The 25,721-nt window shown below is 39.9% G+C and overlaps 1 protein-coding gene and 1 long non-coding RNA gene across 2 annotated transcripts; one reads left to right on the plus strand and one right to left on the minus strand.

The window, feature by feature from the left end:
• Positions 1 to 1,292: 1,292 nt before the first annotated feature.
• Positions 1,293 to 17,008, minus strand: ppm1j (protein phosphatase, Mg2+/Mn2+ dependent, 1J). Its single transcript, XM_068712489.1, has 10 exons — positions 16,478 to 17,008; positions 9,911 to 10,025; positions 8,114 to 8,443; positions 6,841 to 6,953; positions 6,510 to 6,594; positions 5,922 to 6,040; positions 5,117 to 5,180; positions 4,687 to 4,794; positions 3,352 to 3,503; positions 1,293 to 2,720 (listed from the first exon to the last, which is right to left on the minus strand). Exons 1-10 carry the CDS (start codon positions 16,738 to 16,740, stop codon positions 2,573 to 2,575), a joined length of 1,497 nt encoding a protein of 498 aa, XP_068568590.1. The 5' UTR covers positions 16,741 to 17,008; the 3' UTR covers positions 1,293 to 2,572.
• A 3,816-nt stretch (positions 17,009 to 20,824) lies between these two features.
• LOC137873572 (uncharacterized) lies at positions 20,825 to 22,945 on the plus strand. The gene is made up of 3 exons (XR_011103248.1): positions 20,825 to 20,942; positions 21,680 to 21,850; positions 22,862 to 22,945. It is a non-coding gene; the product is annotated as an uncharacterized lncRNA (long non-coding RNA).
• The last annotated feature ends 2,776 nt before the right edge of the window (positions 22,946 to 25,721 follow it).

The raw sequence follows: 25,721 nt of genomic DNA on the forward strand, positions 1-25,721 counted from the left end.
TTCCTTTTAGTGTCTTGCCTAAAGGGGAATTTGGTGCATTATTAGCAAGGTTAGATCACTAATTGCCCAGGGGCCCCAAAAGATCTACGTTCGTTTTTTTGTAATTTGATAGGCCTATTTTAAATTAATATATAAATATATGTTTAAATAAATGTGTACCAAGAAAGTATAATATTAGCTGGGTCCTCCATTATTAGACTGTATAATCTTGTGGCCTTATATTGTGCTCACATGGTACATTTTCCTAAATACAATTGTGTTATATCAAATCACAGAAAACCTGGAGCAATTTAGCAGACAAGTACAGGACAATTGGTTGGATTCTAGTATAGTAATTATTTTGTACACTTAATATAGCCTACTTCTACCATTGCCCCCTGAAGCGACATTAACGTTTGCACTGTTATTTTGTAGGCTACTGCTTGTATTTCCGGTCTTGTTATGGTTACTTCTAACCAGCTTGACGGAGCTGCTGCGGGCGCTCGAGTCACTCAGGTCCCCCCTCCCCATACCTCCCCGGTCAAAGATGACATCATCCGTAGTATAAGAAGTGTCGTACAATAGGAGGGATGGTGTTGATCTCATCAGTGTTTCCCTCTCACAATAAATAAATCACTTCATAGCTGAACTGACACTCAATTGCTATAGGCTACGAGGCGTCTTTGATTTACCTAAAATATAATCCGAACGGAATTATGATCTGTCTTTCTTTTCTTGATGGACAAAACAAAAATTGTGGTGGAAATTCAAGTGTTGTAGTTAAGTACACACAGGTGTTGTCAGTTAATGTTGCTGATTAGATCGGTGCTCAGGTTGAGGTTGATTAGAGGTTTTAGTGCTGTTGTCTTTGAGTGGATCCCTGTTCTGTTTGTCACATACACACTAACACAGTCCTAAAGGAGGCCTAATCAGGTAAAAGTGAAAACACCTGTATGGGTGGACAATGGAGGCCTTCAACTTCTCCAACCAGTTCAAATTAGCTCCACCTCCACAGCTACATTAAAATGCTGCTTACACGCTAATGCAAAAACAACAATCAACTAATAATATAGAATAGCATAACACTGGAAGGGTCCATTCTGTATAAGCTGAGTGATTTTGCAATATTTTATTACTCAAGTAAAGTTACGGATGGAAGACTTTTAGTTGTAGTGGAGTGAACTGAACTTTCTTTTTAGTCAAACTGTAATTATCAGTGACAGGCTCTCTGAACTATTCTGACTCATTAGTTGAATACACCAAAGGTTATTTTCCTTCTGAGTAATGGATTGAGTAAATAAACAAGTTCAAAGCAAATGGGAAAAATCTGATTTATTTCCAAGCTGGTACACATTATCCCTCTACCTCATATACTAGGACATACCATCTCTCTTAACACAGTTAATGGATAGACACATAAAAATAAAACTTTTGATACTGCTTACAACCATGTTGTCTTCAAAAATATATGGCTAATCTAAATAACACAATAATGATAAAAAAATAGGTATACGGTACATTTAAGGGCATACAATGTTCTTCTACAATGATCAAATTTAGTGCATCTGAGGGGGAAAAAACCCTTCATCTCTTAATAAGGCATATGTGTGAAGTTTATCACATCTTACTATACCGAGACATTTACTGAAAACAGATTGCTTTCTCCTCTAAAAGTTCAAAAATAAAATAAAAACCATGTAGTTAAATTAAACAAATGATCCTTTTCTTTCATAATCTTTTTTACTGAACACAAGTGGAACCTTTTTTAATGTAAAGACAAAAATAAAACAAATCGTTTATAAGCACATTCAATAGGAAGATATCACAAACCAACAGGCTAACACGGAGCATGTGCAGCAGTCTTCAAGTGCCAAGGTGTCGTCATTCATTCATCATTAACACAGGAATTACGGCAATACAGACTCAACTGATTCTGTTTGAGTCCAGTGCTAAAAAGGTCCATTCCACTGTTTTTACTTCCTACATGCATCTTAAATGTACAGACATGAATCTAAGGATTTCTTTTTGTTTGTTTATCTTTTATGTTTTTTGTTTTTTTTACAGATTTCCAACCTTACGCCTTAACATCTCTTTGGTTTCCTCACATTCTTTACTACAATCCCCTAAATTGATTGTGAAACTGCAGGATTTTTATTTATTTTTTACAAAAGGGAGTCACATTCAGGGTATGACATGAAAATGAACAATCCATTCAAAGGATTGAAGAGCGGTCCAGCCTCGAACATAAACTGGAAACAAAAATACTACGAGGGTTTTAATTCTCACTGGCGACCGTCACAAACAGCAGGTCTGGGAGGAAGAGTGTGACTTCTCTTATAATGTCACCGAAAATCTTTTGTTACATGACTGAGAACAACCAAAGGATATGATCCTGGGTTGGGCTGAAGCGGCTTGGACTGGGTGCAGTCTAGGTTGATGAAGGTGCTGATCAGATCCGAGTCTCCCCTATGACAAAGGTGCTCTTTTCTCCCGCTGCCCCGTCGGCCCCCCGAGGGTTTAGGGAGCTTGGAGGAACCGTGGGAAGGGACCCTGAAGGCATCATCCCTGCCACAGCGGTCGCTGCGACACCTCGTCATGTCTCTGACTCCTGCCTCGCCAGCGGGATGACAAACACAGTGATGTCATCGCCTGAGCCCAATCTTTCATTGGGTAGCCGCCAACCGCGCTCTTTCAGCACGCCTCGTGACCTCATCAGCAGGTCCTGGGCTGCCAAAGTGTACCTGAGTAACACACAGAGGGCAGAAAAAAATAGTAAGTACAGAGTGAGATGCACTGTAATTTAAGACGAGCACAAACACACATACAAAATACAGATTCATATTCAATCACTTGAGTATATCAGACAAAATTAAGCTTTCTTTTTGCAGAGTGGTCATTGAAGTCATGACTTCAGTGCCTTTCTGACTTAGTCAGTTGGGTAACATTTTATTTTCCCCCTATTTAGCATTTATAACCAGTATATAACATTATAATACATATTGTAAGCAGATATAAGGCCTTATAAAGGGTTTTTTATGTAGTTGTCAACAATTTTAACTTCTCAATATAATATTACACAGTTGAAATTAAATAAAATATTAAGCTAGAAATAGTGTACATTAATTCAATCTTAAAAATGCCCTTAAATCTGCATACACGTTTATAAATCACCCAGCTGAAGCTATCATTTTTACTATATAGCCACTACATATTCATATATTGCAGGAGACCTAAGTATTTGTCACCACCGAATGGACATACTGAGAACTACTTGGCACAGGTTTTCTGAAACTGCAGCTTTCATGTGCAACATGTTCACTCGGCACATGACGGAACATATAAAAGCCTAATGTAAAGGATTAAAGGGCATACCTCATGGGGTCAGAAGGGTCACAGCAGGACAAGTAAGCTGACACAGCATCTGCCACTTCCCTGTCCGTCGTTACGTCCCACAATCCATCTGTGCCCATGACCAAGACGTCGTCTGGGCCGTGTTTGTTTTCATCCATGTTATAAACCTTCACCTGTCACAATAAGACATATTATTGATGACGTTCTATTGATCATGCTGTCATGATTTATAAAACAGTTTGTTCTTGTGTGTTTAGTGCTGGAAGATAAACAGATGTATGCTGGCATGAAAGGGGCATAACCTCCATTTACAGTATCAAAGCTGCTCATGCTCATTCACATTTTTTTCATGTTAAGTTGAATCACTTATTTAGAGTGATTTACAACAAGCGAGTTATGTATTTGGATTAGATGAGTTCAACAAATAGAGGCCTGATAATATTCCTGTAATGCTGAGCTGAGAAGTGCTTGAAAAGGAAATGAGAAATAAAGTCTAAAAAGAAGGGCTGAGAGTATTTTTAACTCCATAAAACAAACATAAGAAGTTCTGTGATGAGCGGCAAGAAACTGAAAAAGGGTGTGTGTAACTATTCCTGAGCGCTGTGCACATTATACACTTCAATAAATTGAAGGAGGATTTTGATCATGAAAGCAAAGATATATTTAGATATTTACAGGTCAGGGATTATGTAATGAAAATAAAAAAGGCATTTTACCCACGAGTGCTTCACAGTGAATGACGTTCTGGTTGGTTCATATAATCAGAACCATTCAAGGATCATCTCGAAAATGTATCAGGGCTTACAAATGAATTTAGTCACAAGTGAGTGTGAGCCAGCCTGATGAAGTCTGGGGTGAGAGGAGTTGTTTGCACAGACACAACCTTCTCAGTGTGCACTAACTTATTCCTGTTTTTTGATATTTTATTTTGGATTGATAACAGAAGAAGTCGTTATAAGAAGAACAACCTAATTGTTTTAAATGGAACCTAATGGACTTAAATATTGTATGAACACATTTATGATGAATTATAACTCAACATTTTAGAAATGGAGCACCTATCTTTATGTCACAATATGGACATAAAGACTGTACAGTAAGAAATGGAAACCCCACTCGGTTCACATGCTTTGCTAATGTTTGTTTCCTCCTTCGTATGTAAAATATCTTTAAATAAAAAGGTGAAAAAATGTTTGGTGCAGTTTCTCTGCAAAACATCTGAGCCTGCAAAACGGCAACAAAAGCACAGCAGAAAAAGTGAAACCAGGGGCCCAAAAGCTGCTCCGAGGTGGCTGTAGCAACAAGGCCGGAGGGCGGCGCTGACAACCAGTGCTGCTTCTGACTCCTGACACTCACCTCAGGGACGCATGAGAGGAAGGGCTTGATGTAGATGTTGGAGTTGTACACCTTCAGGTCATGATCTCCCAGTCCACGGGTCACTCCGATTGTCGCCATGACGCGTGCCTGTGTATACCAAAACATATACAGTAAGAGACAAACACACACAGACACACATATTAATGCAGGTTATTGGTTCGGGATGTGATTCGGTTCTAAGAAAATCCACTTATGAGGGATTACCAAGTGAAGACCATGTCCTCTCAGATAATAATGAAAATGTTGAGCAGATCTCATTTCTACCCGGGCGAATGCAAAAGAATTGAACAAATAACTTGATATAAAAATGCCACATCATTTCATCAATCTGCACAGACAGATTAAAAGACCACACAATAATGTATCAGCTGTATTGAGCACCATGCACTGGGTTTCCCCCATTTCTTACCTTTTTACCCTCTCCATATATCAGGGGGAATTTCAGATCATCTTCAACAATCGTCTTATAAGCCCTAAAAGGAAAACAACCAACAGATCTAAGTTGTAAGTTACTGAAACACTGTTTGGAAAATTATTCAACAACAATTTTGATAAGTAGTGAATTGTTTAAAGGAACAGTGTGTAGCATTTAGGAGGATCCATTGGCAGAAATGAAATATCCTATTAATAAGTATGTTTTCCTTAATGTTTAATCACCTGAAAAAAGGAATCGCTGTGTTTTCACTACCTAGAATGAGACGCTTATATCTACATACGTAGCCAGCCACCATGTTTCTACAGTAGCCCAGAACGGACAAACCAATCACTGGCTCTAGATAGGCCCGTTTGCGTTTTTCACATTTTCGTGCTGGCCACCATAGTTGGCACTCTACACTCTTGCTACACGGGAGAAGTTTCAGCTGGTTGCAACATGCACCCTCTCTGCTAGATGCCGCCAGATCCTACACACTTCCAAGTCATTTTTTTCACTGGTTCTAATTTTTCAAATATTAATATTTGCTGCTTTTCTCTGTTATGTGTATCATTGTAAAATTTATATTTTGGGATTCAAACTTGTTCAAAAAGCAATTTGAACAAGTCAACTTGAGCTGTGTTGTAAATTCAGTAATTGTCAGATTAATCGATAATTAAAAATAATTTTGAGTTGCCCTTGTTTGGAAATCCTTAACTATAGGATGCCCAGTACAGAGTAAAGTGTTCATGGAAAGTGATTGACTGTCAGACGTGTGATTAAAAAGGAACTTGGGGTTTACCAGCCAGTCATGGTGTGGTCTCTGTAGAGCATCTTTTTGCCCAGCTCGCTGTGCTGGATCCTACGAGGGAACTCAATGTGAGTGAACTCATTACCCAGGAGCTCTGGCCTCAGGAAGCCCTGGAGTGACACACAAAATGGGTCAGGTTGTGTCAAACTATAGAATGAAACGCTTTACTTAAATGTAAATGTCTGTCACAATTCTGAAGAGAAGCTATACGATTGCATGTGTAACAGAAGACTTGCACTACCATATGCTGTATACCAAAACAGCTCCCTGTTTTAGCAACAAACATCATCCACCCACTCGGTGACTCAGAACTAAAACCCATGAACGTCACATTATTTCAGTGTGAGACAGGATTTCCTCCCTCGTCTTTAGGTTGCCTGCTTATCACGCTCAACTTTTCTGTTAGTAAAACCTCATTTGACTGTAAAGATCAACTATTAATATTTATACTCTTCCTTTTACAGCTTGCTATGTACTTACCAGATTACAAAATCCCCTTGAACAGATTCCATACATTTAGTTTATTTGTCGGTTGTTCTTAAAATAATTGTATTTGAAACATAGAAGACAGAACATTACCAGATACTGTAGCCGCTGTCTCTCTGACTCCGGTGTGAATTCATTCGTCATTGGAATCACTTCATTATTTCGTATGATTATGGCCCTGTGGGGGAAAGGAAGAAGGGGGGACAGAAGTGAGAAGGCTCACAAAGACAATACTATATTTTCCTTTTTTTTGTCATATGAGTAGGTTGGTAAGAGAGATTGTTGGTAGGAGAAGGCTAAATGATGCTGCAGTACTCAAAGTGACCCCACATAAAGCTCTATACACTATAAAGTGGAGAGTGAACACATTCAGACAGACTTGATCCTGTGTTCTGCAGTAAAGAGCTTCTTTCAGTTCTCTTACCTGCTATCTCCAGCATTGGCGACGTAGAGCTTCCCCATTAAATAAATGGCAGCTAAGGCACAACATCCACCAGAGATGGCATATGATGTTTTCTCCTTTTCAATTAGGTCATCCTGAAATACAAAGAGAAAAAACCTCTCAGGTTAATGAGCTCTCAGCGCCCTGAATGGCTCATTATTTTCTCCATAAATGTTTGTATTGAAAACAAAACAGCAGTGCTGATGAAGAGGAACAAAACAAGCAGGCTTGGTGAATACATTACAAAGGCTGTGGGTGATTATTTGTATCATCTAAACCAGACAGAAGTTGCATCAGAGAAGAGTATCACTTTTAGTTTCCTGACTGCATGAGGCCGAGCGGATTCGGTTTACTTAAACGTAAGTCCAGGTGCACATTTGTGCCAAATTTGAAGAAATTCCCTCTAGGCATTCCTGAGACATCACCTTCACCATAATGGACTGGACGGACGGACGGACGGACGTTTATATGTTTAGACAACCCAGAAAACATAATGCTTGTGTCCATGGCTGTCACCCACGTAGAGGCATAAAAAAATAAAATCCCTATGCAGCCATGTTAGCAGCTCTTCTCCCTAGGGTACAGCAGAGCTTTAAATTAAATGCTAACATTAGCATACTAACATGCTCACAATGACAATGTTAACCAGGTGTTTAGCCTGTATAAAGATGACCATGTTCACCACATGAGATTGGCGCGTTAGCATGCTGACAACTTCTAATTAGCGCTAAACACAAAGAACAGCTGAGGCAGATGGGAATGTCATTCGCTTTGCAGATGTTAATAAAATAAGATTGGACAAAGTAAAACTTGAATCTGATAATGGCGCTAGATGAAAAGCTCAGGGATCACCAAAATGATTACAAATCATTCTGAGGGGAACATGAGTGTCTGTACCAAATTTCACAGCCATCCATCCAATAGTTGAGATATTTCAGCCTGGATCAAAGTCGTGGACCAACAATCACACTAACATTGTCATCACGTGAGCCACGTCTCTAGCATGGCGAAAAAAGCTTTGAAAAGAAGTTAGATTGACCAAAATAAGATCTTTCTCCTTCCTCCCTTTGGTGCAAATAATAACAGAACAGCTAAGATGGTAGGCCCGCAGTGTTTTCTGTGAATTTAAGATAAAATCTTCAGTAATGCTGCTGTTTGAGGATAAAAATGCAGACAAATACCTCGTGCAGCTTGAAATATGCAGAGTACTGTTGTTTTGTTTTCTCACAGAGCTTGTTAGTGATCATCTGCTCACCATCTGTGTGAAGGCGGTCTCTATGACTCCCATCACCAGGCTCTCCAAACTGACAACCTTCTCCATGTGAAAGCGCACTGAGGAGTCTGTAACAGCATCGGGGTCCTCTGTCTCCTGTGCAGCCCCCTTCTTCGCGTCCGCCTGGTACGGGCTGCCGTTCTTGGCGAGGCAGATAGGAGGTGCACTGGTGGGGTTCTCCAGCAGGTGACAGACTTCTCCCAAACGGTCTCTGATGAGGCGGTGTAGAAGCTTGGACGCCATGATGGCGGCTCCAGAACCTGCATGTCCATCAAACACGCCCCAAAAGTGGAGAGGGATTCCTGTGCCATCCTGAAAAATGTACATGAGCATAAAAACATTTTAAATAAATGTAGTAAAATATAGTAGTCATAATATAAAAAAAAGAAAAGTAAAAATGCCTATGGTAACAATTTAAAAACCTCCCATGAGATTACAACTCTGAGCAGAAGGCACCGATTTGTGAGTGTTTACAGGCTCTAGGTCTGCAGCTGGTAACATTTTAATGCTAAGCAATATGCTTCTTCCAGTTCAGGTCCCTGCAGCAAATCTAGATTATAATATTATTTGAAAGCTGGCAGGACATCAAAATGTTGTTGCTCTACTTTTCATGATCTATATGGCATTAACAATATTGAACAGTAGTGTGCAGAAACACAAGAAAATAATATTAACCTACAGTGAGAATAAATTGTTCTGATATTAGTCCTGACAGGATCGACACAAGTGATGGAGGGACTACGGGACAAATCTCACCGCAGGGCTTTTGCTGATCTACGATGATGCAATGGGCGATGGAGAGGCGTTGCCACCTTTGTGTTTGCAGACATGTTTACAGGCACAGTTGGCCTGACTGACTAACAAACACACAAACAGGCACAAGGCATCTGCTCACCGCTCTGATGCTAGACTCAAGTGTGTGTGTGTGTGTGTGTGTGTGTGTGTGTGTGTGTGTGTGTGTGGGGGGGGGCAATAAGAGATGACATAATTAATTTACACCAAATGGAGGACGAGAATGTGTGAGTGTGTGTGTGTGTGTACAGGCATAATAGGTCTCAAACAGATATACTGACCTGAACATTATTTGTGTTTAGAAAGATTACAGGACTACAATCACTGGTAAACTAGTCTTTGGCCTGTGCTCTATGGAACCCCGTCACCTATGAAACACCTGCTCAACAGGGCAAACATGTAGTGTGTGTGCAAATTTTTTAAAATGATGTCAAGTAAATTAATAGAATCACTGCACTATCTAGATTTTAGAGAGCAAAAAAACCTTCAATGTTCAGCCAGATCTGGCACGTTAAACCTGCAATACCAGATTTGTTTTAAACATTGACATATTTACACAGCTAACATGTTAGCAATCAGTTGCCTGCAGATATAGGAGTAACATTAGCATCAAATTGGAATCGTGTTTGTGGCCACCTGAGTGTGAAGACACTAAAAGTGCTTATTTTGTGTATTTTCTAACCATTTAGATAGTTTATCAGAGACATTTGGATGATAGTAAACATGGGAAAAATTAGAGGTCCCACAGAGACTGGAGGTGAATCACAAGACACACTGGGTGTTAGATAACTACAATGCGATGACAATTTTTTAATATCAATAAACTGCTCAGACTATATTGTGTTTGAAGCTACATAGCAAGAATCACACACACCTTCAGGACTTAGAGAACACTGACGTCAGATTGAAATCATTACCACTAATTGTTTATTGGACCAGCCAGCCTACAGCTAAACATTTGTGCTGACGTTCGGGGAGTTTGCTCACCCCGTTGTCTTCCAGCATAGACGAGTTACGATGTTTGCCACTCGGCTTCTTCACGAACACCTTCTCACAAGAGGCCTGGTCCTCGTTCAGCATGCTCTTCCCCGCATTGATCACCCTGATGGAGAAAGAGGCGAGGAAGAAAGGTGAGCCTGGAGTCAGATGATTTATAGTGTTCACTACCTCTACCACATGAAAATATAATAGCATCAGAAAAATGTGGGGGGAGAGTAAGAGTGAGGAAAAAAAGTGGAACAGGATGCTGTCATGTCCCAGAGGGAACTTGCAGGAGGGATTAAGTGTTTTTATTATGAGCTGCGGAGGATAATGGCTTTAGAGTAATGCACTGGTTCATACTGCAGCAGTGTTCCCTGGAGAAACCAGTGTAGACCACTGGTGCATGATCAAACAATCTCATCAACTTAGTTTGACCATACCAGGGTTGTTTCATGTTCTAGCTCTACGAATAACGTACATTTTTAAGTGCATGATCCACAGTTTTAGATTTCCGGATGTATTTTTTCAACCATTTGGTGTCCGTTAATTTCAGTACATTATGAAAATCAATTAGCAGGTTCTTGAAATTGAATGACTTGTGTAATCCATTATGGATTAAAGGGATAGAGTATCAATTGTTAATCATTCTGCACCATAGACCTGCATTCATTTTATATAATTTCTAAGCCACTTGGGGGCAGCACAGAGAGTATTTATAGTATTTTCAGTAATTGCTAATGTAAAATGATTAATAAGTGCAGCTTTAACTGCATTACCACACAATGATATGCTCTCAGCACCATCTACAGATGGCACATTTAAGAATCTGCTGACTGATTTTCATTCTTTATTGAAGTCAATGGAAAGTAATGGCTTCCTGGATCAGTGGGAAAAATACAAAATCTAAAACAAACAAAATGTGAAATGGTTCACTGTGTGTCATATTTGCAATATGTAGTAAGTGGACTAAAACATACAAACATTCATTGGCATGGTTCTTTAAGCTGCGACATTAGGCTGCAGTTTGGAGCTCATGCTGGCATATTATGTAACATTTTCAGTTTCAATTATAGATAAATGTCCCATTAGCTGGATAATACGGCATAATGCCTATATTGCGCAATTCTACTAATTCAAGTATTGTCATTAAGATTCCCTCGGAAACTTCTGCAGAGGGCGGATTAGTAATTTATCAGTTGCTGCTGGGATCATCAAGAGAAAGAGACCAAAAATAAATATGAGACGAGCAGTGAGAGAGAAAGAGAAAAAAAACTGGACAGTCAAACAAAGAAGACAAGAGAAATCCAGAGTAAAAGAAGACAAGAGAAATTCAGAGTAAAAATCTCATCAAAATAAGACCTTTGACCTCTGGCTTTCCAACTAGTTTAGTTGATTACAATCTCTGCAGAAAATGTCTGGCCAGAAGCTCTGATATCAGAGAGCAGCAGAAATGAGGCAAAAAATAAAGGCAACTGCTGCCCAAATCTGGATTATAAAAAGCCCTTTCACTGTCTAATCAGTTGAAAGCAGCAGACAGGCCCCACAGTGTCCTGCACTCGCTCCCTACATTAGGACCAATGACAGGGAAGAATTTAGAGTCGCCTGATTGTCATCTTAACTTTCCACCAAGGGCAAAAGATGTCACAAAAAACGTAGAATACGTTTTCTATTTGCTGTTATTGAATGCTTCAGCCATTGGAGGCTGACAGTATGTTTAAAAGGCCCACCATAATACCTTTAAACACTGTTTTGTCTTGTAATGTTACTCTACTCTAAGACATGACCAATTGTGTCATTTTAAATAAACATATTTTTTACAACTTGTTTTTCCTTGTTGCAACACATTCAAAATGAGAAAATCCTGATATAAACATGAATCACTTGTTTTGAGAAGAGACGAGGTTGTATATGAAAATAAATGTCTTCTTTCTACATTTCTGCAGTGTAATGAAGTTTCACCCCTCCCACAGTAAAGAATCAGCAAACCTTTTTCTGTCAAAGCAGTCACATGCGCTCAATGACCTAAAATTGAACATAATGTCGGCGGTGTAGGAGGATGTGACTCTAAACCAGGAGCTCAAGCCTTCCTATAATGTGACTTAACGCTTTCGCATATCTGTGTTTCGGTCATATGTTTTCACAACTTGTGACTGAAAACCGTTTTGGTCGTGTTCGCTAAAATTATGTCTGAATCCTCCCACTGAACAGTATATCATGTCAGGAAAGTTCAAAAAGGGGAAGTTGAGAGTTCCAGTGAATTCTATAATTGCGACTGCTGCACCATTTTAACGTCATAAATGTGATGAAAATGTCTGTGCTGTTATTAGAAAAATACTTCTGTTGTAACATGTAGAGATGTGGCTAAGAAATGTTGCAATTATCACCTGATCTCTTGCAAACCTCTGCAACTCAGGAAAGTCTGACAGGATGTTTTGTGGTTCGATCAGAGGCAGATCAGTAACTCCTCTGAAATGATCCTTCCAGATTTTGTGTTGCTGATTATTTCTCACTACACATTTAAACTTTCTGAAACATGGGTGTAACTGTTGTACCTGTGAAGTGTGCTTGTATGTCGTCTTTGTTCATGATGCTTTTTGCATAGCCAGCGGTTAAAGTAGAGTTTCAAAATACCTGTTTGAGCAGTCAGGCCTGTGGGTGAGTATCGTATCCACCACAGGCACATCTCAGAGTAAAAGAGTGGACTGTTTTTAACCAAGTGAATGTGAAAAAGAATAATCCCCGGGGGCTGCTAAACTATGTTACATCAGGTGAAGGGGAGCAGCTAAACAAACACTGCATGTCTGTACAAAGTCTTCATTCGTAGCATGAAATAATTAAACTAGTCATATTCTGAATTCCTTTTCAGGGAGAGGAAGTGGCTCATCATGTTTGCAACACACATGGTGCAATGCTTAGATGATACCTGAAAGGCGAGAGCTGACAGAAACTAATATCCAGTACAGTGACTACAGGTACTGGAGTAACTTGAATATTGCTCAGAGCATAATGCAGGTTCTGTAATTAAAAACGTACTGCAACTCGTAAACTGTGTCTCACCATCACTTCAGGATCTGGACACAGAATAGTGTCAGTTTAAGCATGTGAGATGTGAAAGTTTAAACAAGAACTGGGTGACATGAACAAAAAATATAGAAATACGTGGTGACACGGTTCAAAGTATCAGAGACAATAACTTTGAAGCTATACCTCAACTCACTCAAAGCTTTAAAATGCTTTGTTTCTCTACTTTCCTTTACTTATCACTTCTATTGGGCTCAATTAAGAAATAAAGCAATCAGCAATGTACTTAAACCTATTTGAGTACGAACATATGTTTGACTACTTGGAGGCAGGAGAAACCAGTTGTGAACAAGTTGATATGGCAAAATTGTTAGCAAACAGTTGCTTATTTACACATCCAAGCTTTATGGAACAACATTATCATCATTTTGATTTGTGTTTCTGGTCACTTGATGAATTTTCACCAATATTCTCTCTGTTTTAGCTCTGTGTTTGTTCTTCACCAACTCCTGAGGGAAACATGTCTTCAGCTGCTAAATGGTCCACTATGTCCACCAGCTACTTGCTAACTTTGTCTGCTGTTTGGTGCTGAGCAGGTAGTGTACAGTGAAAGGACACAGAGTGAACCAAAACAGTGAAGTTGCGGTCGGACAACTAAACAATGAGCTGAAACTCTTTGTAAAATCTGTAAAGCCGAGGGAAGCTGCAGATTTTCTGTTCACGACGCCTCGCACATTGTTTTCAAAAAATACTGATTATAGCCTCTTTAACAAAAGAGGTACTGCACATTCAATGCTAAGTGTGACATGAACTGTTTCGAATCTTAAATGTTTTCAACATGAAAGGATTCTGTTTAAAAGCCGTTCTCTTTTATTTGCTTAATCACTTCAGGATCACAGGGAGCTTTGACGGATTTTTCTCCTGTGCTGCTCGACTCACATCTGTTTATTCATGCATTATTAAACATATCACATAGAGTTATTATCTTGTAATTAGATTGTCATCTAAACTTTCTTCCAAGCCAAAATTTCGCACCAAATAAAGACTTTATGTTTCTTGGTTGCTGTTATTGGATCAACCATTGGAGGCCGACAGTATGTTAGGGTAGCTGAAACAATGGCCACCATAATACCTCTTCTAATGTTTTGTCCTCTAATGTTTCTCTTCTCAAAGAGGATTTCACATCGTGGCATTTGGAATAAAATATATTGTAAGTTAATAATGTTGAATAAAACGTCATACAAGTGAAAAGACCAGCTTGTACCTCGTTAAAATGCTATTTTCCATAATAATGAGAAAATCCTGATGCAATAAGTCATGTCAACATGAAATGATTCTGTGAAGAACTCATCCGCTCTCTAATATCTGCTTATTCACTTCAGGATCACGGAGAGCTTTGAATTATTTTTTCTCTTGGACCTTTGTGCGTTGAGTTATTTAAATCTGTTCCCATTTTTATTTTAGCTTGAAGAAAGAGATAATATCCATGAAAACATTTCCACAATGAGTCTGTGCCTCCTCACACTCCCTTTCATGATCTCAGTGCCAGGGCCTGGAAGCTTGCCTCTGTATCAAATTGTATTTAATAGCCATTCGACAAGGGAAACTTTGAGTGGCTCACCGTTAAGTGCACTCACGTGTTGATGCTGATACCATGTGCAGCAGCATTATGGCATCAATTAGACTCATTATATCAAGCATCCTAAACCTGCGTGCTGCTTAAACTGCAGACAGATTTTAGGCTGACGAATGAAATTAGACCCTATGTGTGTGTGTGTGTGTGTGTGTGTGTGTGTCGTCTGACGTCTGAGACAACAACTAAGCTTTCACTGCCATAATCTTGTGCAACACACGGTTCATCAGGACCAGTGAAAACATACCAAAATCAATGAGCATGAATCCTCATTACCATTAATGACTCTAACTAAGCGGTATCAAAGTGGAGAAGTTGCAGAGAGTCTGAATGAAAGCCAGCAGGGCGGCCTCCAACTGGACAGCGTCCACCACAACAGTTTGGCCTTCATTGTTCTTCAAGGGGAGTAAACAGCACCGGACAAAAGGTGATGACGCTGATAGATGCTCCAATGGATAAATCCTGCTCTGCAATGTTTTTTTATTTATTATTTCAGCCACATTGATCTACAGTGATGCAGTGTTTCAATCAGTCTACGCACATCCCAGGTCACTCAACACCTTTTGATGGCTCCGAGTAGTCTTATCAGAGCCATATCAGCTGTGTGAGTAAATAAATAACTTCTTCAATCAATCCCAAATAAACACACAGCCGTATATCCATCTGAGTGTACAACCTTTACAGCAGTAATTTGGCATTAATGCTGCACTTTGGAGAGTGGACAGAGTCCTTATTTCCAGATGTTTCCATTAATTCATGGATCATTAACACTGTCTTAATTTAACACTGATGGGTGTGGACTTTTCGGATTTTTCCAGCACTGACAGCTGATGCATGAGCAGGTCAGCCTATTACACTGTGTTGTAAACAGCGCTGCTAATGACGCTGATCACAGTCTCAGCGACTTACATCAAAGTCATTTGCAGCAGAATGCAGATGACGGTGCACACTCCGCCACACTATAACCACCCTCATTTGACCTCCCTCGTTCAGTCTTCTGAGACGCTTGTCGTCATGAGTCTCGTCCCCGTCCCCTTGAGAATCTCTGCATGAGTCAGCCTTTTTTTTTTCCACACTGGGTGCAGCAGGACAGGCAGGGGGTGGTGTAGCCCACATACTGTACTATATGACTGGAGCTATTCAGTCCTTCATACCCCCCCGCTCCTCTAAGAGAGTGGAATGTCTGGAAGTAGGGTTTTTTCTTTTTCCTCAGCAGGGAATCACCCCAACAGCAAATCTTGGCCAATAGTGTGAATGAGATGCTGCTGCTTTGTTTCTACCTGTGAGAGCACTGCAGGTGTATGAGGGTATAAGAGCACCTGCAGTAAAGCCAAATACATGAGCAGTTCTGCATCCACACACAAACGGTCATTGGTCACTAAAACCTTTTTCTTTTGAAGTAGCCTATTAAACTCAAACACAGACTCAAAGGCTCTCTGTGAATGGAAAACATAAATAACCTCTCAGAAATCAGTCTCTCAAAGTGGTATTGATCATCAAAACGATCACGCAGGTGAGGAAACACGCAGAAAGGCTGGTTGGTGACATGAGTAGGAAGACATTTCCTGCTTTCACTTTTGTATCAATTCCAGCATAACTCTTTCAATCGACTAGAGGGGGGGGCCTGTGTGTCAAATGTCTTTGAACACACATGTCACCGTGTCGTGATTTGGAGCGTTTTGACTAGTTACGCTCTCTCTCCTCTAAACATCATTTACAGCAGCTCAGGAACTGTACAACAACAAAAGGCCATATTGGCCATCATTTGGCTGCTGCAGTGCTCTCAGCAGTTGAGGCTGCAGCAACACAGGCCTGACACTCAACAGGAGACTAATCAAATCATAATATTTGGTGATAATAATACAAAAAAAATATGTTTGGGGGGAGCGGGGGACATTTCGTCCGTGAACGCCACTCACTCTGCGTATCCCGTCCGCCAGTGAAGCCTGCTGTCTCTCTTTAACGTGAGCACCGGCCGTGACGCGTGCTCGGTGGAGTACTGCAGGAGCTCCGGGGTGAGGTCCAAGAAATCCGGCCGGCCGTAGGGGAAGCGCGGCGGCAGGCTGTCCGGACCGCAGGTCTGGCCGCCACCTGAGTGATGGTTGTGGTGGTGGTGGTGTCCGTGCGGCATCATCCCTCCCACCAGAGTGGACATGGCGTTTTTTACTTTGCTGATCATCATCGGCACCGACTGCAAAAAAGATCCGGACGGGGAATTAAGCGCGATGTTACGTTAGAGAGAAGAAGCCCCAAAACAATACGAAGCCAGCGACGAGGATCATTTCAGGAAGCGTTTTTTTCCCCTCTCCTCGGCCCCATGTGACAGCTTTCAGGCAGGGAGACTCGATGTTTTTCTCATTCAAACAGATTCAAGCTCTCACTGGCTGTGCGCAGGCTGTAATCCGGCAGATAACTCATCTCAGAAGGCAGGGCTTCACAGAGATGTGCTGCCAGCCCTGAGCACATCACACACACACGTCCAAAATAATGCCAAACAGCTACAGGAAGTATTGATAGGCTGCTTTATTCACGAGTATTAACATATCTTTCCTTTGAAAGTCAGCGGATTTACGAAGCCATACCATGATATATGTAGCCTAATTATGACCATTCATTTGGACAGCTGTTAAAGGACACTCAACATGTTTTATTTACACACTTTAACACGTAAAAGAGACATAAACTCATGTTGTGAACATCCACAAGGGGTTTTACACCAACTAACTATTTAAATAATGCTTTAGAGATCAGTTTATATGCACTGGTTAACAAACAGGTCCACCTGGTTGTTGATTAATTGATTGTCAAGTGACTGATAAAGGTTCATGAGTGTCACTTTCTAATAATAAACCATCAACTCTTCTATAATAATAATAATAAATTAGGTGTGCCACAGTTCATTTACCTTTACTCAAGTACTATACACAAGTACAATTTCATTGTACATTTTACTTCACTATATTTACACTCACTGGCCACGTCATTACGTACAATTTTATGTAATCCAACACAACAGATCTGCCATATTATTTCTCTTTTAGGAATATTATTCAGTATTTATATCTATAAAGGGCACCCTCTTAGAAGTACTGAATATTCTCCTGGAAACAAACAAACTGATCACATGATGGCAGTTCTTTCAAACACGGTTTCTGGTTTTGGGAGGATTCTCAGAAACAGGACAATAATGAACTGACACATGATTTCAGAACATATTATCTTCACATTCACTATATGCCACTGTAGCAGAGCTCGAGTACTGACTAATCACTTGTTTTGCTGTTGTACTGCAGTCAGTTAGTTAGTAAGGCCCAGTAACCAAAAGAAGAGCAGCACTAATGGTACGTTAAGAGCAGCCTGTGTTACATAATCAATTTTATCTGAGGTCACAGTCCATCTTTCAGCCGACAGCTCAAAGACCGATGGTGAGATGTGATTTATATGCACAAGTATTAATTGTTTTCTAAATAGAAATCACCATGAGCAGGTAAACAAAACATCCACCGCCCCATTCCTACTTATTCCAACTGTCGACACTGCTCTTTTATTTGTGATGTTCTTGTCTTTGTTACCGTGAACAAACAGAATCAGAGTTTGTATACTGAGTGTAAATCACTGAAGTTTATTAAAAATACACAACGTTTCTATGGGCTACATGTCATCTGCATTGGGACTCTATTCTAATTCATCTCTCATCTCTCATCTCATCTTCAACCGCTTATCCGAGATCGGGTCGCGGGGGCAACAGCTCCAGCAGGGGACCCCAAACTTCCCTTTCCCGGGCCACATCAGCCAGCTCTGACTGGGGGATCCCGAGGCGCTCCCAGGCCAGTTTGGAGATATAGTCCCTCCACCTGGTCCTGGGCCTCCCTCGGGGTCTCCTCCCAGCTGGTCGTGCCTCGGAGGTCATCCCTAGGGAGGTGTTCAGGTGGCATCCTTACCAGATGCCCGAAGCACCTCAACTGGCTCCTTTCCACACAAAGGAGCAGCAGCTCTATTCTAATTCATGTATTTGTTAATTTATTGTAATTCTATATTTAGAATTAGTAAAAGCAGAACAAGATCACATTACAGGACCAGAGCAGTTGTGTACTTGTGTATTTTGTTATAATGGTGGAAGTTAACTCTTTTGATGTATTTGCACTTTTACTTTTACTCAACTACATTCACTCAGATCAGAGGTCTTCAACAGGGGGTTCGCGACCCCTAGGGGATCCGCGGAGGTACTGCAGGGGGTCCGCAAATTATTTTACATTTTTTTTCAAACATGAATCTGTCCATTATTTTAATAGTTCAGTATTGTATGCAAGATAACAGGTATGTTTATGCATAGCAGTGGCACTAATAAGCCATCACAAATTTTTCATTTCCACATTTATGTTTAAAATAATAAAGTCAATTTGAATAGCTTGTATGCATGATTATCATGCAAGGTATGTTTATGAATGGCAGTGGCATGGCCACCCTACTCACTGTACGTTGCACATGTTTAAAATAAAAACATGAATATGAACCTGTGTATTATTTGAATGGCTTAGTATTGAATGCACAATAACAAGGTGTGTTTATACATGGCACTAGGCCCAGTTTAATATAAAACACAATTTTATACAATATACTGTATATAGTAGGGGGTCCCTGCTCCATCTCTATCAGTTTGGGGGTCCTTGGCCTGAAAAACGTTGAAGACCCCTGACTTAGATACAAAGCTAAGCTACTTGTACTTTACTTGAGTATTTCCATTTCATTCTACTTTATACTGCTTTTCTGCTGCATTACTTGACTGCTGTACTTACTTGTTACATTGCAGATTAAGATTTTACATACACCATTTAGGATGAATTCATGAAATATAATGTTTTGGGACAGATTAAACCACCCAAAAGTATACAACTTAACCAGCTACAGCAGCAAATGCTGCTTATCAGTTAAATATAATAGTATATGTCTCAGACACCATTTTTTAGCATTAAGTACTTTTACTTTTGATGCTTTAAACATTTTGCTAATAGTACTTGATATTACTTTTACTTTCTTGGAGTTATGGAGTGTTTCCACAGTGTGCTACTTTTATTACCATACATACAAAACCACGTTTTGAGCTTATAAAATATGATGCATTGTTATTGATGAAATTAGCAACACTCATTAACTTAATTAAGCAGTATTTTAAAACGTAGCATTAGTACTTTAACCAAGGTAATAGCTCTCCATACAGAATTGTCTATGCTAACATGAAACAAAGGGAAGTAAAAAGACCACAGTCAGTGTGTTAATGTTAATGCAGTACTGTGGTTGTGTGCACTGGTTTTTATTTTCAGGACAGACAGATGTTTGCACCTGTTTGCGTTTGCCAGAAGATGGAGCTAAAGTATTACAGGATGAGAAGCAGTTTGAAACCATTGGGGGATACAATGAGGCAGAAGAGGCTCATATGAACCCATCATCATGTCAGTTGACCTTTTAAACCGATTCAACCTTTGTCTATCTTGCTTGTTATAACAGGCACAATGTGATTCTATGGCTCACCAGGAATGTTAACACATTTATTTTACATTCATCACCACTTTTTAAAAATATAATAACAGCTGTTTTATTGCAAATAACTCTACATGCTGGTGAGTGATAAAAGGAAATTAAATTATTGCATTTGCATTAAAGGATGGATGAAAAAACTACTTTTATTGACTTTCTCAAAGACGAAGTACTCTCAACATGCAGGAGCAGAGGAGGAAGATTTAATCTCCCTCCTGATGAATGACCCTCTGCTTCTCTTTCAGAGGCTGCTGAGGCCGAATCCAAGGGAAACAGTGAAATGATGGGATAATTTGTTTCTACGATACGATGGCCGGATCTCTGGTAGGAGGTCAGCAAGTCATGCGATAAGTAGATCATCAGGCGAGAAAAACAAGACAAATGAAAAAGAACACCTCCGGAGTTCATATTTCACTGTGTGGTGCTGCTGTCGGATCTACACTGCAAAAATATTCATTTTAACAAGGTTTTCATCTTGAATTATATTTTGTTTTGAATGTGATGCTGGCTCACCAGTACTGTGGTCATCAAATAAACACACAATGTCATCTTCTTATATTAAATTCTAAGAATATATGAAATCAATTTTAAAGTAGATATATCTAATAAATGAGCCACCAAACTATTGTCTATGTACAGATATAATACCTGAGCAGAGAATGAAGTTGCACTCCCTCTGTGTGTGTTGTACCTTGCTGTGTTAAATAGCCGGGCCGGCTGCTCATGCTTTTAGGTCATGTTTGTGCATGAGAGCAACTAGCTAGCCGTTGCTCTGCACTGCTCTCAGAAGGAGCTTACAACTGATAACATCGTCGCAGAAGAGTAGCAGCAAACCCCCGGTTCCATCTGGTAAACAATATTAGCTCTGTTAGCACTTTCGTGGTAGTTTGCACGGTTCGCGCTGTTAGCACAGTTAGCTATGAGTCGCCGGCTCGCATTCAACATGTTGAGAGTCACTGAGAGGCAATTGAAATGCTCCCAATCTTGGACCATGCACTTTTAAGGAAGACAAGAGGTGCTGAAATGTTGATCTAAAGAATTTTACTGGTTTAATATCACTGGTGAAAAGTAACTAAGTATATTCCCATCAAATTTTGTTTATTTGGTTAGGGACAGTGCACGTTAATAAAACATCCCTGTAAATGCGCTAGAGTTAGCCAAGAGGCTATTTTTCATCTGTAGTCCCAGTGCAGATGTTACAAAGTCAAGCTAAAAATAGAATATAAGATTAAATTTACAAAGTTATGCCATATTGACCCTTTACAAAGCATGCAGAAACAAGGAAAGAAGAGAGAATATTAATATTAGTAGGAAGATCATTCAGGACACTTTTATACTTCATTGTAAAATACTAACAAGACATGCAACACAGTACTTGAGTGCAATTTTGAGGTTCTTGTACTTTACAGGGGTATTTCAATTTTCTCCACTACAATTCACACATTTGAACATTTCCCCCATTGAATTTATTTGACACATATATTTATTACTTTTCAGATTAAGATTTTACATAAAACTACATATGACAAGCAAACACAAAACAATGTATATTTACATATTAAACCAGTGGTCCCCCCCCTTTTTAGCTTGGGACCCCTAACAAAGAACCACTGTCTGGTTGGGACCCTGAAGGCCCCAGCATGCTTCATCAGAACTGCTTGTCAGATGGTCAACTAGCTTCAGAAACGTTTCTGATGTCAGGAAAGGAGGAGCTGTAACTTTCCAAAAAACGACAATCTCACCATGGCTGTGTGCAGGTGAGAAAGTAACCAGCAGTTAAACTTCTTTCTCCAGCTTTCCATTTTCATTCTTCACGCGTCCATTTCTGTCTCATTTCCGGTGTACAAATGAGTGCAACACTGAATCATAGGTGATATCAGGCTGTCTGGGGTGCAGGGGTGGAAAACAATAAAAAAAGGGCTGCATGTGGTGAAGCATCAGCACGCAGAAAGTTTTCTAGCATGTAGGGCAGCTTGTATGGAACTTCATCACATTTTCTCCACTGCAGAGGACACCAAGGGAGCCTGACCTCTAGGTTGGGAACCACTGGATTAAACTACCTAAATTTAAATATAGTAGTTGAAAGCTCTTCCTCAACCAGCTTCAACAGTAAAATGCTACTTATGCATTGAGTATTATATTGGTATTATATCTAATAATGTCATAAGTGATCGCCTAACACTCACAGGGGACATTTTTTTTGCAGAAGGAGATACTTTTACTTTCGATACTTTACAGTATGTACGTTTTGCTGATTATACTATGGCACTTTTACTTAGTAAGTAGGATTTTGAATGTAGGATACTTGTAATGGACTCGTGGTATTGCATTGGTACTGTTACTTAAAGGATCTGAATAGTCATTCATCACTGCTGAGAATAAACTGTTTGCATCTGAGTTGTGAGTGTGTGGCTTGCTCCTCCCTTTCTTTGAATTAGTTACAGTTTGGCATTTTATTTGACCAAATCTATTTTCACATGTTGTGAGAATGATCTTATACAGTAGGTGACAATGTTCATAAAAACACAATTGACAAAAGTATTTATTTCTCATCTTGACGGCAGATTCATTCACTTGTGTTAAACTTGAATGTACGACCTGCAGGACAATATACCTTCTATATGGTAATTTTTGCAGTGTAACGTTGGCTGTTGTGATTGTGCTCTTTTTTTATACATTAAAGCTGTCTGCACTCTCACTGTTCAGACTAAATTGGGTTCATACATTCTGACTTTGTGAGGGCATTACTTCTTTCTCTGTGGCTACAGCTCCCCACTGGTATCCGAGCAAGATGGTGAAGTTGGAAACTCCATTATGGGCGGGCCCCTGATGAAAACCCATTAATGGCCCTGCAATCGGGATTGAGGTCGGGAAAAAGACCTGGCAGTGCAACCGCACACAAAGCCATAAAGCCTGATGTAGCTGCCTCTCATCGAGCATCTGCAGCTGAGGAAGAATAACTGTCTTGGTGTCTGCCGACCTGTTGAATTAAAGGGGGCATTAACTGCTGCTTCCTCTGCATTATTGATGGCCAGCTCCATTCCTGAGGCCATTATGCCTCCTATTTTTCCTCTTGCAATTTTCTGGTAGACGTCCCACTGTCTTCAAACACACTTCCGTGAGTGAAGGCGAGTGTGGGTTCAGGCAGAGGGCTCGCACTGCTCCCTGCAGGGTGCTGTTATTTTAAGCCGAACCTACCACAATCAATGTGTGTGTTGTTCCCTGTGTGTGAAGTGAAATATCCCAGGATGACAAGCATGGGATGATGAGTGTTACACAAGGTGCCACATACAGTAACGAGAGCAGGGCCGCTGTTTGGCATTTGGGTGCCTTAAGGGTAGTTGAGAGCCCTAAGCATCCAACCTGACCACGCACTAATTAAGAAATACAAGGGAAATTAAATTAGCGTATAAATGCAGAGTAAATGTTTGTTTATTTTCAAGATTCTGAAACTTCACAAATAGACTGGGCATTAAGAGAGATGTTTTATAGGATTAAAAACAAAATAGAACAAATCTTTAAATAAATGCATGACTGAAACAATTGCTTCATATTCAAACCTGATATGATTAGCAAAACATTAAATTGCACATTTACATTCAAACATGAAATGAAAACCTGATTAAGTGTTACAACGTAACCGAGACTTTAAATTCTATGATAGATCAATTAAAAATGCAAACAAAACTCTAAAAATAATATGTAATGAAAAGACAACATTTCATTTGTCTTCTATACTACTGCTTTAAATAAAAGAAAATCTGAGAGACGGAAACAAAAAGTGCAAATGCATCCAGCAAACAACTATGTACACACGAGACCTAAGTGTGAGATGCTGAATCACATGACACCTCAAACTCAGCGGATGTGTGTTCCTCATTCCTCACCGCGGTGTGACCCCAAAGAGACAAAAAACTGAGATTATTTTTTTTTTTAGTTCGATTTTGATGCCATGCGCTCACTAACCGGGATTACCTCATGACTCACCTCAGCTGCCGCGTACATTTGTTGTTGAGCTCTCTCACAGAAGCTAATACTGCTGGCTTTATCTGCTCTCACACAGCTTGAGACACCTTACCTCACGGCTGACCTCATCCTGTCATATGATTTAATGAGCAGAGCTGTGTCACAAACCACAGTGTCAGGGGTTTGACAGGATAGGTCTATACAATGCACTAAAGATTAATGAGGTCATCTCCTTTCTGTGTGTGTGTGTGTGTGTGTGTGTGTGTGTGTGTGTGTGTGTGTGTGTGAGAGAGAGTGTGTGTGAAGGAGAGGAAGAAAGACACTTGATGACTTTGGGATTCATACAATAAATGATGTAAATAGACTCTGGTCTACATATCTTGCATATCTTTCTAGCTTTGAATGTAATAGCTCAGCCTGGTCAATGATAATAGCCTGACATTTTTTCATATTCAGTCCCCGGGGATTTGTGTATTCTGCCCTTTGATTCTGCTTGTGTGTGTGTGTGTGTGTGTGTGTGTGTGTGTGTGTGTTTGCAGGTAGATGGCTTTGGCTTTATGATGATAACACTCTCTCAGGGTGTCCAAAATCAATCAAATCCAAACCCAAATGCTTGCCTCGCATCTCCACAGGCTATCTCAAAGGTTGGTATTGATTATTCACCCATTCCTGCCTTTCGGACGGCCAGACGAAGGAGACATGGAGATGTGAAATGGAGAGACGATAATGCAGTTACTGGGGGGAAGCTTTTGTACACCAGCAGTAATGTTTGAGGAGAGAGGAAGTTGAATGTCAAAGAAAAACAGATGTATTATGATAACCATGGTGAGCAGTCAGGAGCCTAATGCATGTCAGAACACGAAGGTTCTTCTGAGAAATGGACTGTACACAAATTATTAGAGGAGGACAGGTGGTCAATAAAGGGGAGGTTACTGTCATTTTAATTTCTGCTGATGGGAGGGTAGTCTAACTAATTTTAGGGGAGACAAATAATATACAATATTTATACCAAAAAGTATACTTTTATATGCACCACTGAGGTATGTTTTGCCTTTATGGAATGTTGTGAAAATATTGCTGTGCACAATCCCTCCAGCACAGAGCAGTCACTTCTTTGCAGTTCACTCATTTTGTGGCTGTAATAAGCACTTATTTAGCAGTTCTTTATAGAACAAATAAACAGTGGCTGTATTTTGACCATTTTATATTTGTCATAAATATATTATTTTGATATATTTGGGTAAGGGGTGTGGCTCCCCAAATATATTTAAATGTATATGAATAATGCTGGGTAGGTGCTTTAACAAAATAAATAGAAAACAACATTCAGCCAAATAAATTTGATACAGTCCCTAATATTTTGTATGCCTACCCACTGACCTCCCAAAAAGCTTTAAGCACTTTATCCAAATCCATATCACACATTGGCTTCTTTGGTTTGTTTGCAATACATTTCCTCAATACAAGAGCAGGACATAGATAACTAATCACATTCAATGTATTAATTAAGTTAGAAAGCCCACAAATAATGCTGTGAATTACAGTGAAGCCATTAATAACATTTAGCCATGGTTAGTGTGCTGCTATCTTCAACGGGGGTACAACCATCCGGTCCTCATCGGCTATTGCTGGGTGAGATGAACGTCTGCCCTCCTTCCTGTG

Source organism: Cebidichthys violaceus, unplaced genomic scaffold (assembly GCF_023349555.1).
Source record: "Cebidichthys violaceus isolate CVI_PGR_0920_01 unplaced genomic scaffold, fCebVio1.0.p SCAF_17, whole genome shotgun sequence".
Taxonomy (NCBI): domain Eukaryota; kingdom Metazoa; phylum Chordata; class Actinopteri; order Perciformes; family Stichaeidae; genus Cebidichthys; species Cebidichthys violaceus.

What these genes read in the sequence shown, in the direction of transcription:
- ppm1j (XM_068712489.1), bottom strand. Translation starts at nt 16,740, where the DNA reads ATGATGATCAGCAAAGTAAAAAACGCCATGTCCACTCTGGTGGGAGGG. An exon ending in AGACCGCCTTCACACAGATG is followed by an intron (nt 6,954 to 8,113) that starts GTGAGCAGATGA and finishes TTTGTATTTCAG; the next exon opens with GATGACCTAATTGAAAAGGA. An exon ending in TCCTCTCATGCGTCCCTGAG is followed by an intron (nt 3,504 to 4,686) that starts GTGAGTGTCAGG and finishes TTATTGTGACAG; the next exon opens with GTGAAGGTTTATAACATGGA.